Below are 13305 nucleotides of genomic sequence, written 5' to 3' on the forward strand. Positions count from 1 at the left end.
ATATTTTTGCTCCTTGCTGAATAGGAGTTTATTTTAAAGAAATTATGTGTCTTGGTTTAGAGTTGTTAAAATAATATGAATAATAAAGGACTTAATTTAACCACTCACAAATAAACTACCTGCACAAACAACTAAAAGTAGATAGAAGATGATGTCAATATATTGAGAACAAAGAGAAATGTATGGTACTGAACTATATAAAAGGAGGGGAGAGAAGCCATCTCATTGTATTGTAATTGTGATACCCATGCTGCAGAGGTCTGTGTCACAATGGAGAATGATAGGCTTTAATTAAAGAAGAACCCAGTGATCGGAGCTATGGTCATATCATATACCTACATCTTCCTCTTCTGTGTGATCCTGCAATGTATGACACTCTGGAGATCAGGAATGCAGAGTCCGGCCTCTACTTTTCATTTCACTGATGTATTTGATGAGTTCCAATATTTTCAGGATGGAGATTTGATCATTGGAGGAGTGTTCACTGTGAGGTCAAAAGGAGAAGATCAATATTCACCTGAAAAAAAGACATACAGGTATGTAACTTATTTGATATGGAGAGAAAAAAGTGATCAGGGCGACAAAGAACAACAAATCGGATTTTACAAAATGATTGTAAGAAATACATGTGGTGGAAATGTTATAAGAATGTATATATTGGATATAAAATGCCTCTTCATTTACATGCAAGCCAAGCTGAAAGTGTCAGGGGGTGGACTACAGTGATATGGGGTGGGTGACAGTAACAGTGGTGGGTGACAGTAACAAACTATAACAGTGTCAGGGTGTTGGAGAAGTTGCTGGAAGAGTCTTTTCTTTAAAGCTGAAAAGTGTGGGGATTCCTCCATCCGCTCTGTTTGTGTGGATGGAGCGATGTGTAATTTTTCATTTGTTGTACCTAGGGTTGCACCGATACTAGTATCGTTATCGGTGCCAATACCGAGTATTTGCACAAGTATCGGAACTCGTGCAAATGCACCGATACCTGAAAATACTTTCAGGCTCAGTTCTTTGACCTGTCATTGGGTCTATTTACACATTTCACATTGAAAAAGTGCAAAAAAAAAATCTATTTATTTAATTTGTAAATAACTTTTCAATGCTTTGTACCATTGCTGACAGCTTAAGTGAAAAAAAAAAACAGTTGCGGTAGGTATCGGCAATTGGTATCTGCAAGTACTAAAAAAAAAGTATCGGTACTCGTACAAAAAATAGTATCAGTGCCTCTCTAATTGTAACAGTGATCACTTTACAGCTGTCCTTGGACGATTTTTTTTTTTTTTCATTCATCCAGGTAGATGGGGGAATCCTCCTTTTTGAGACATTGTATTCTGGAAGCGGGATTCTTCACTGTCAGAATACTCTGACTTTTGTTCTACTAGGCCTCTGCCTTCAGAAAATATATTATGTTCTGGGGATTTAGGTAATTTTAGAACCAAAAATGCAGATTTTAAAATGTATGCAAAAAATAAAATAAATGTTCATAGATGGGACATAAAATCTCAGGGGGAATTTTTGGGGAAAGTGTGATGTGCACTTATGCTTTAATCCCAATTGTTATGTTACCATTCTTTATAGCATCACACATACAATCTGTGCTGTTATTTCCCTTTTTTTTTACAAACTCCAGCACAGGGCACAATGAAGGGTTCATATACTAAAGTCCTGCTGTGGATTGGCCACTCAGATTGTTTTCATGTGGTTTATGACTTATGTATGCTTTAAAGATCTTAAATCTGAACCCCAGACAGATATAAAAGACGCAAATGAATGTAGCTCTGTACTGAATAGTACATCATTACATGTGTTAGTGCTGACATTTTACTTGGTATCAGACACTGTCTGGGGGAGGGATAAGACCTACAAGTGTGTCTGAACTGCAGCAGAAAGAAAACAGGTCTCCTGTACTGTTAGACAGAGCTGTGTGGCAGAGCTGTGTAAATATCAGAACTGAATGGACAGACATACAAATTCCTTGGCAGTTAAAACAGCTCTCATGTATGCCTATCTTCTTGTGTATTTCATTATTTGCTTGGATTTTGATTTGAATGCTTTCTCTGCCAGAGCAGTTTTAGTTATCGCACTCCTGGTAAAATGCACATTTTAGGGGGACGTACTAAACTGCATATTGAGATGATGGGATTATTGGCTGCAATACTGAGAACTCTCACTAGTTGTCAGTGTACTTTATACACATATATATGGTAATGACTCTCAAAATATGTTATTCTTTCCTGCAGAGCTTGATACAATGTTGCAAGGAGCAGTTGCTAATGTTTAACTGTTCACTTGCTAATAGAAAAAATACATTTGACCTTTTTTTGATGGGAATATGGGTAGAATTATAATTTCTCATGGGGTTTATGGTAGGAATATCATGTTAACACCTGACAATGAACATATTTAACACATTACTGATAATAATATGCATATCATTATTTTTCTACATGGGGATTATGGGTGGAATATTATAGTTAAACATACATAGGAATATATTTAATCCATTACTGATACTAATATGCATATCCATATGTCTGGGGCTTTTGAAAACAAAAGGGGTTTTATGGCGACCTAAACTTTAAATTTATTATTTATTTTTTTGCTAGAAAGTTCCTTAGAACCCTCCAGTTGGGTTCACACTGTTGCAAATTGGATGTGGGATTCCCCACATCTAATTCACATAGCAGAAGACTGTGACCAGCTCTCTATGGAGCTAGTTCACATATCTTCGGGGCGGCTCCAGTGCAAATTGTGTCTTCTGGTCTATTTCAGGTCCAAATTCAGCCAAAAATTTGGGCTGAAATCGGACCTGAAGTGGTGAATGGGGACACAATGGACCCGTGCTGTGAGCGGCTCCGGTGTGCAGTGTGAACCCACCCTCAAACATTTTTTTCTTTTTAAAGCTGAGGTACTAGAGAATAAATTGCTGGGTGTTACAATTTTTTATGTCACATGGTATTCACACAGCAGTTTTTCAAACACAATTTTTTGGGAATAAATATACTTTTGTAATTTGGATTAAGAAAAATACACAATATACAGTATCTCACAAAAGTGAGTACACCCCTCACATATTTTATTCTATATTTTCATGTGACAACACTGAAGAAATGACACTTTGCTACAATGTAAAGTAGTGAGTGTACAGCTTGTATAACAGTGTATATTTGCTGTCCCCCCAAAATAACTCAACACACAGCCATTAATGTCTAAACCGCTGGCAACAAAAGTGAGTACACCCTAAAGTGAAAATGTCCAAATTGGGCCCAATTAGCCATTTTCCCTCCCCAGTGTCATGTGACTCATTAGTGTTACAAAGTCTCACGTGTGAATAGGGAGAAGGTGTGTTAAATTTGGTGTTATCACTCTCACTCTCTCATAGTGATCACTGGTAGTTCAACACCTCATGGCAAAGAACTCTCTGAGGATCTGAAAAAAATAATTGTTGCTCTACATAAAGATGGCCTAGGCTATAAGAAGATTGCCAAGACCCTGAAACTGAGCTGCAGCATGGTGGCCAAGACAATACAGCAGTTTAACGGGACACGTTCCACTCAGAACAGGCCTCGCCATGGTTGAACAAAGAAGATTAGTGCACATGCTCATCGTCCATTCCAGAGTTTGTCTCTGGGAAATAAATGTATGGGTGCTGCCAGCATTGCTTCAGAGATTGGAGAGGTGGGGGGTCAGCCTGTCCGTGATCAGACCATATGCCACACACTGCATAGAATTGGTCTGCATGGCTGTCGTCCCAGAAAAAAGCCTCTTCTAAAGATAATGCACAAGAAAGCCCTCAAGCAGTTTGCTGGAGACAAGCAGACTAAGGACATGGATTACTGGAACTATGTCCTGTGGTCTGATGAGACCAAGATAAACTTATTTGGTTCAGATGGTGTGAAGTGTGTGTTGGGGCAACCAGGTGACCAGTACAAAGGCAAGTGTGTCTTGCTTACAGTCAAGCATGGTGGTGGGAGTCTCATTGTCTGGGGTTGCATGAGTGCTGCTGGCACTGGGGAGCTACAGTTCATTGAGGGAACCATGAATGCCAACATGTACTGTGACATACGGAAGCAGAAGCATGACCCCCTCCCTTTGGAGACTGGGCTGCAGGGCAGTATTCCAACATGATAACGACCACAAACACATCTCTAAGATGACCACTGCCTTGCTAAAGAAGCTGAGGGTAAAGGTGATGGACTGGCCAAGAATGTCTCCAGACCTAAACCCTATTGAGAATCTGTGGGTTGTCCTCAAACGGAAGGTGGAGGAGCGCAAGGTCTCTAACATGGACCAGCTGTGTGATGTCATCACGGAGGACTCCAGTGGCAACCTTTGAAGCTCTAGTGAACTCCATGCCCAAGAGGGTTAAGGCAGTGCTGAAAAATAATGATGGCCACACAAAATATTGACACTTTGGGCCCAATTTGGACATTTTCACATAGGGGTGTACTCACTTTTGTTGCCAGTGGTTTAGACATTAATGACTGTGTGTTGAGTAATTTTGAGGGACAGCAAATTTACACTGTTATACAAATTGTACACTCACTATTTTACATTGTAGCAAAGTGTCATTTCTTCAGTGTTGTCACATGAAAAGATATAATAAAATATTTACAAAAATGTGAGGGGTGTACTTACTTTTGTGAGATACTGTATATACATATTTTTGATAAAATATAAAAGATAATATTATGCAGAGTAAAGAGATACCAAACATGTCATGCTTTCAAATTGTGCATGCTGGTGCAACGGCTACAAATGGCGTAAATGTTATTAGCCATAGGGAACGCTTTAAAAGCCTTTACAGGTTACCACTTTAGATTTACACAGAAGGTCCGGTGCTAGAATTACTGTCCATGATCTGATGTTCATAGTAATACCTCAGATGTCTGAGTTGATCGTTGCTTGCTTGTGTGCAGCACCGATGCATGCATTTGCCTTTGCGCATAAGCATGTGGGGTGGGGGTGCTTTATTACATTGGTGCTTTACATTTTTTACTAATTTTTTTATTTTATGTTACACTGTCACTTTAAATCTTATTTATTTTTTTATCACTTTTATTGCTGTCGCAGAGAATGTAAACATGCCATGTGACAATAATAGGCAGAGACAGATACTCTTTATGGAGACCCAGATCTCTCCTCTGCCCTTAAAAGCATTTGATCCCACCAAAATCAGTGTGATCAAATGCTTTCCATTTTTAAAACTAGCGCCGGGGAAACTGGAAGTAATGTAAGCTAATTGCTTCATGTTGCCTTTATCATAGAGGCGGCCAGAGCTGTTCCGGTCTTTGGCCGCCTCTGTGATCAGCAGCTGGAAGTGCTGGCTGGTTAATTGAGTGTCAGGACAGCCCGCTGAAGGCAGTGGGAAGGGAGGGACGTCCCCTACTGCTACTTGTAAAAGGGATCAAGTGGCTAGTTAGCTGCTTGGATTGCTTTTACAAGAGAGCCGACTGTGGGCTTTAAACCTTGCTGCTTGCAGGGCTAAATGTAAAAAGGAAAAAAAAGAAAAAATTCTTGCCTGGCACCCAGAACTGTATGTCCTGGTTGTTTGGTGATAGGAATTGAACTTCCCTGCAAAAAACACATTTGGCCCAGATTTTGATAAGAATATGGGTACAATTACTTTTATATATGGGGATTATGGAGGGAAATCTCATGCTTAAAGGGGTTGTAAACCCTCAAGGTTTTTCACCTTAATGTATTCTATGCATTAAGGCGAAAAACCTCCTGTGATGCAATAGCTCCCAGAGCCCCCCGTTTACTTACCTGAACCCGGTGTTTCCAGTGACGCCGACAAGCACATCAGCTCCAGCTGGTGTTTTGAGTCCTGATTGGATAGAGTGATAGCAGCGCAGCCATTGGCTCCGACTGCTGTCAAGCAAATTCAATGACACAAAAGCGGTGGGAGGGGCTGAGTCCTGCTGTCTGTGTCAATGAACGCAGCAGAAGGACATGGGTGCACGCCTGCATGAGTTCACCGAGGGAGAGTGGCTCACCAAAGGGGCATTTAAGAAGAGGAGGAGCCAGGAGCGCCGCTGAGGGACCCCAGAAGAGGAGGATCGGGGCCACTCTGTGCAAAACCAACTGCACAGAGGAGGTAAGTATGACATGTTTTTTTTTTTTTTTTAAACAAACCTTTAGATATCCATTAAACTTAACGAGCAATATATTTATCCTGTTTCTGAAAAGATTATGTGTATAATTGTTTTTCTGCATTGGTATTATGGGTGAAATATCATGGTTACACAAGCCAAGGACCACATTTGACCTGTGTCTGATACGAATATTGGTATAATTATTTTTCTACAAAGGGATTAGGGGGTTAATATTATCACACATTCTACATAACATATTTGACCTGGTTATGATAGGAATATGGTCATAATTATTGTTCTACATGGAGATTATGTATGAAATATCATGGATACACTTAAAGCAGATTTCCATCAAAAAATGGAACTTCCGCTTATCCAGTTCCTCCCCCTCCACTGTCACATTTGGCACCTTTCTGGGGGGGAGGGGAGCAGATATCTGTCTAATGCAGAATCCGCAGCCATCTATGCCATGTCCAGCCCCTCCTCTGTCCCCCCGCAGTCTTCTGGGAGACACACAGGTCCCAGAAGACAGCAAGGACCAGCACGACTCACGCATGCACAGTAGGGAACCAGGCTGTGAAGCCGCAAGGCTTCACTTTCTGATACACTTACTGAAGATGCCGGAACCTGCACTGGGAGCCGAGGGACAGGCTGGCTTCGGGTGAGGACATTGCGGTCACCCTGGACAGGTAAGTGTCCTTATTTTAAAAGTCAGCAGCTGCAGTATTTGTAGCTGCTGACTTTAATTTTTGGCAGAACTCTGCTTTAACAACGAACAAATTTATTTCTGAAACAAATATGCACATAATTATTTGTTTACATTGGTATTATGGGTGGAATATCATATTTACACATTCCAAGTAAGATATTTAAACTCTTTCTGATAAGAATATTGGAATAATTATTTGTATACATTATTATGTATTATGGGGGAATGTCATGGTTATGCTTAACAGGGAACATATTTAGCCTGTATCTGAAAAGATTATTGGTATCATTTTTTTCTACATGGGGATTATGGATGGAATATCATTGTTACACTTGAAAAGAAACATATTTATAATGTTATTGATAAGTGAATGGATCAGAAATAGGTTAAATATGTTCCTATGTATGCTTAACTGTAATTTTCCACCTATAATCCCCATGTAGAAAAACAATTATATGCAAATTCTTATCAAAAATAGGTTAAATATGTTCATAGGTATGTTTAACTATGATATTCCACCCACAATCCCCATGTAGAAAAATAATTATATGCAAATTCATATCAGAAATAGGTTACATATGTTCCTATGTATGTTTAACTGTAATATTCCACCCATAATCCCCATGTAGAAAAATAATTATATGCATATTCTTATCAGAAATAGGTTAAATATATTCCTAGGTATGTTTAAGTATGATATTCCACCCATAATCCCCAAGTAGAAAAATAATTATATGCATATTCTTATCAGAAATGGGTTAAATATGTTCCTATGTATGTTTAAGTATGATATTCTACCCATAATCCCCATGTAGAAAAATAATTACCATATTTACTTGAGTATAGGCCGACCAGAATATAAGCCGAGGCACCTAATTTTACCACAAAAACTAGGAAAACATATTGATTCGAGTATAAGCCTAGGGTGAGAAATGCAGCAGCTACTGTAAGTGGAAAAGAGGGTCAATAACGCCCATCTGCAGCCTCACTGTGTCCATCTGCATGCCTCACTCTGCCAATCTGCATACCTCACTGTGTCCATCTGCATGGCTCACTGTGCCCATCTGCATGCCTCACTGTGCCCATCTGCATGCCTCACTCAGCCCACCTGCATGCCTCACTATGTCATCTGCATGCCTCACTCTGCCCATCTGCATGCCTCACTGTGTCCATCTCCCTGCCTCACTGTGTCCATCTCCCTGCCTCACTGTGTCCATCTGCAGCCTCATGTACCTTGATCTCCAGAACACCGGCGCTGTGACATGCAGTCTAGTCGGCGGCCGTCCAGTGTAACAAAGCCCGCCTCCTCCTCGTCTGTGACGGAACACTGATTCAGTTTCCCAGCAGTGAGTCAGTGTTCCACCTATCACGGACGAGGAGAAGGCAGTCTTTGTTATACTGGATGGCCGCCGACTAGACTGCATGTCACAGCGCCGGGAGATCAGGCGCATGAGGCTGCAGATGGGCACAGTGACACGAGTAAAAGCCAAGGGGGCTTTTTCAGCATAAAAAAAGTACTGAAAAACTCAGCTTATACTCGAGTATATACGGTATATGCATATTCTTATCAGCAATAGGTTAAATATGTCCCTACGTATGTTTAAGTTTGATATTCCACCCATAATTACCATGTTGAAAAATAATGATATGCATATTCTTATCAGAAATTGATTTAATATGTTCCTGGGTATGTATAACTACAGTATGCCACCCATAATCCCCATGTAGAAAAATAATTATATGCATATTCTTATCAGAAATGGGTTAAATATGTTCTTATTAGGGATGAGCTTCGAGTTCAAGTCGAGCATTAGTTCGACTCAAACATCGGCTGTTCGAACGTTAGACGAAGATCGAACATTATAGGATGTTCGCGCCAAATTCGAGCATCACTCCCCAAAATGTGCTGCGTCATAGCAGTGCATTACTGGCTGATGATTGGCCGAGCATGCACTATGATCTGCATGCTTTGGACAATCACAGCGCCATAAAGGCAGGGTGCCTTCAGCCAATTATGGCTCAGAGGGTTAAGTCCACGCCCCACACTATATAAGGCTATATAAGGCCTGCATGTCGGCCTTGTGTAGTGTGTTGCTGGTGGAGAGAGAGAGAGAGAGAGTGTCATTTCATTTACTTTGAGTAGGCAGTTTTCTCAGTTAGCTAGATTTCACTGCAGACCGTTCCTGCTGTACTGTTTCTCATCTACTTCAGGCAGGCAGTTGATTCAGTTAGCTAAAGTGTATTTTGTATATATATATACATACCGGCTTTGTATATATATATATATATATATATATATATATATATACACTGTATCCTGTGTAGCTAGATCTCACTTCCGGCCATTCCTGGTGTACTTATTCAAATACACTTTTAGGAAGGCCAGCCAGGCAGGTTATTCAGTGATCCGCAGTGCATAAAATATATATACAGTCTCCTACATATATATATCCACTGCATTCTAGTCTAGCCAAGCCTATATCTGACTGCAGGCCATTGCTGGTTTATGTTTCCAAATACACTTTCAGGCAGGCAGGCAAGTGATTTGGTGATCTGCAGTGCATAAAATATATATACTGTCTCCTATACTGCAGACTATTCCTGGTGTAATTTTTCTAGTAAACTTCGGGCGGTGTTTTGCTAATCCAATTTTACAGCATGTCTGGAAGGCCACCAAGGAAAGGCAGACACTCACAGGCCAATAAAAGAGGGCAAGCAGGCACTGTGTCTACAGCCAACAGTGCTGGTCACGGGGCACGCTTGTCCTTTTTTTCGGCAGCTAGCTGTGTTGAGCAACAACATGCAGAAGTGTTGGTATAGCAAAGCCTATATCTGACTGCAGGCCATTTCTGGTGTAAGTTTTCAAAATACACTTTCAGGCAGGCAGGCAAGTGATTCAGTGATCTGCAGTGCATTAAATATATATACAGTCTCCAACATATATATATCCACTGCATTCTAGTCTAGCCAAGCCTATATCTGACTGCAGGTAGTTCCTGGTGTACGTTTTCAAATACACTTTCAGTGATCCGCAGTGCATAAAATATATATATATATATACAGTCTCCAACATATAGATAGATAGATAGATAGATAGATAGATAGATAGATAGATAGATAGATAGATAGATATCCACTGCATTCTAGTCTAGCCAAGCCTATACCTGACAACAGGACATTCCTGGTGTACGTTTTCAAATACACTTTCAGGCAGGCAGGCAGGTGATTCAGTGATCTGCAGTGCATAATATATATATACTGTCTCCTACATATATATCCACTGCATTCTAGTCTAGCCAAGCCTATACCTGACTACAGGTAATTCCTGGTAAACGTTTTAAAATACACTTTTAGGCAGGCAGGCAGGTGATTCAGTGATCTGCAATGCATACAATATATATACTGTCCCCTACATATATATCCACTGCATTCTAGTCTAGCCAAGCCTATACCTGACTACAGGCTATTCCTGGTGTACGTTTTCAAATACACTTTTAGGCAGGCAGGCAGGTGACTCGGTGATCTGCAGTGCATAAAATATTTATACTGTTTCCTACATATATATCCACTGCATTCTAGTCTAGCCAAGCCTATACCTGACTACAGGCCATTGCTGGTGTATTTTTTCAATGACACTTTCAGGCAGGTGATTCAGTGATTTGCAGTGCATAAATATATACATACAGTCTCCTACATAAATATCCATTGCATTCTAGTCTAGCCAAGCCTATACCTGACTGCAGACTATTCCTGGTGTAATTTTTCTAGTAAACTTCAGGCGGTGTTTTGCTAATCCAATTTTACAGCATGTCTGGAAGGCCACCAAGGAAAGGCAGACACTCACAGGCCAATAAAAGAGGGCAAGCAGGCACTGTGTCTACAGTCAACAGTGCTGGTCATGGGGCACGCTTGTCCTTTTTACCAGCAGCTAGCTGTGTTGAGCAACAATATGCAGAAGTGTTGGTAAAGTGGATGACAAGGCCGTCCTCATCCTCCTCATCCTCTGTCACCCAGGCTAAGAGAAGTTTGGCTGCCAATGCAGCTGCCAAAGCAGCCTATTCCATCTGCTCAATGCCATCAGTCACTCCTTCCCTAGCCCCACCATCATGTCCTGAGGAGTACCCAGAATTGTTCGACCACAGTGTTGGATTGAGGATGAAGGCAGTAACGTGAGCCCAGAGAGAGGGGGTGCTCAAGAAGGACAAGAAACTGGCAGTCATGTTCCCCCAGCTGCAGCATACTACCAGGTTTGCTCCAGTGGGGAGGAGGGAGGGGATGATGAAATCACTGACTCTACGTGGGTGCCTGATAGAAGAGGGGAGGAGGAGGAGGCACATCTCCAACAAGGCAGGATGCCCTCCAGGGGCCAGCTTAAGGACAACCAACCAACTGCATCACACCGCAGAGCTCCGCATGTGCAGGGCGCTGCTGACTCCACGTGTTTTTTCAAAAGTTCTTTGGTGTGGGCCTTTTTTGAGATGTGTGCAGCAGATCGCACCGTTGCTGTTTGCAACATATGTCTGAAGCGTATCAAGCGTGACCAAAACAGCAGCCGCTTGGGCACCACATGCTTGACTAGACATATGTCGAGCTCCCATGCAGTCCGTTGGCAACAGTACTTAAAAGACCCACACCAAACAACAAGGCAGACCTCTCCTTGCTCCTCATCAGCTGGGATCTCCAACCCCACTATACCTTCAGTATTCTCAGAGACCTGCACTGAGAGGAATGAAGATGTAGAATTAGGTGTCCCAAGCACTTGCGGGCAATCTGCTAGCGGTACATCTAAATCCGATTGTAGCAGGCAAATTTCCCTACCCCAGTTGTTAAACCGGCAAAAGAAATTTGGTCCCAGCCATCCACATGCTCAGCGTCTGAATGCTAGTTTGGCTAAATTGCTAGCACTCCAACTGCTGCCTTTTCAGCTGGTAGACTCTGCCCCCTTTCGAGAATTTGTGCAATGTGTGATACCTCAGTGGCAGGTTCCCAAACGCCATTTTTTTCTCGGAAGTCCATTCCGGCTCTCTACCAGCATGTGGAAGGTAATGTCTTGGCCTCATTGGACAGGGTGGTCAGTGGTTAGGTGCATATTACTGCTGACTCATGGTCCAGCAGGCATGGACAGGGATGTTACCTTTCTTTCAAGGTGCACTGAGTAACTTTGCTGGCAGCTGGGAAGGATGCAGGACAGGGTGCAGTAATGTTGTTCCGCCACCATGCCTCCAAAATATTGGTAGTGGTGATTCTGCCACACCTCTCTCCTCCACCCCTCCTCTTCTTCCTCTATGGCCTCTTCCTGTGCAGATTTGTCCTCGGAACCAGCGGTACATAGGGGCTATGCAAGCACGCAGGCAAAAAGATGCCATGCGGTGCTTGAGTTGGTCTGCCTAGGGGACAGGAACTACACTGGGGCAGAGATTCTGGGAGCTCTGCAGGGGAAGGCTCAGAGGTGGTTGACGCCATGCCAGCTTCAGCCACGAATGGTGGTTTGTGACAATGGCACCAACCTCCTCTCTGCCCTCCGACAGGGACACTTCACCCATGTTCCATGTTTTGCTCACGTCCTTAATTTGGTGGTATAGCAGTTCTTCTGCAGGTACCTGGGCTTACAGGATCTCCTGAGGCAGGCCAGGAAAGTCTGTCGACATTTCCGCCGGTCATATAATGCTAGTGCTCGGCTGGCTGACCTTCAAAAGGAATGCAACCTGCCCAAGAACCGCCTCATCTGTGACATGCCCACCAGGTGGAACTCAACGTTGACAATGCTGCAGCGGCTGCACACACAGCCATCAATGAGTACCTGTGCAAGTATGGCATCAGGACAGGGTCAGAGAAGCTTGGCTTTTTTTCACCATGCCAGTGGCTAATGATCAAGGATGCATGCACTATCCTGTCATCATTTTAGGAGGCCACAAGGATGGTGAGCAGTGACAGTGCATGCATCAGTGATGCTGTCCCTCTTGTCTTCCTTTTGGAGCACACACTGCGTGGAATAATGGACAGGGCACTTGAGACAGAACAGAGGGAGGAAGAGGAGAACTTCCTTAACTCTGAAGGCCCGCTTTATCCAGACAGTATTCCTGCAGGCCCGCCTATCACACAGGAAGAGGAGGAGGAGGAGAATTGTGTCAGCATGGAGGTGGAGCCTGGCACTCAGCATCAGCAGAAGTCTTCATGGGATCGTTTTCAGTACCCAGAAAACCATGGACTTGTACGTGGCTGGGAGGAGGTGGCTGCGGATTATGTCGTCCTTAGTGACCCAGAGGACTCTGGACAGAATGCCTTAGCAAACCTACGCTGCATGGCCTCCCTGATCCTGCAAAGCCTGCAAAAGGACATTCAGATTCGTGGTATCAAGGAGAGGGATCAGTACTGGCTGGCACCCTTTCTTGATCCACGTTACAAGGGTAAGGTTGTGGAACTTATCCAGGCGTCGCAGAGGGAGCAGGGGATAAAACGTCTTCGGGAGGCCTTGCAGAAAGGTTTGTGCAATGTGTT

At 42.7% G+C, this 13305-nt stretch overlaps 1 protein-coding gene across 1 annotated transcript in view; it reads left to right on the plus strand.

The window, feature by feature from the left end:
* The first annotated feature begins 318 nt into the window (after positions 1 to 318).
* Positions 319 to 13305, plus strand: part of LOC141141162 (vomeronasal type-2 receptor 26-like) — a 164816-nt gene continuing 151829 nt past the window's right edge. Inside the window, exon 1 of the mRNA XM_073628884.1 lies at positions 319 to 536. Within this exon, the coding sequence (XP_073484985.1) occupies positions 319 to 536 (218 nt within the window). The remainder of the gene's footprint in view (positions 537 to 13305) is intronic.

Source organism: Aquarana catesbeiana, linkage group LG01 (genome assembly GCF_042186555.1).
Source record: "Aquarana catesbeiana isolate 2022-GZ linkage group LG01, ASM4218655v1, whole genome shotgun sequence".
Lineage (NCBI taxonomy): Eukaryota > Metazoa > Chordata > Amphibia > Anura > Ranidae > Aquarana > Aquarana catesbeiana.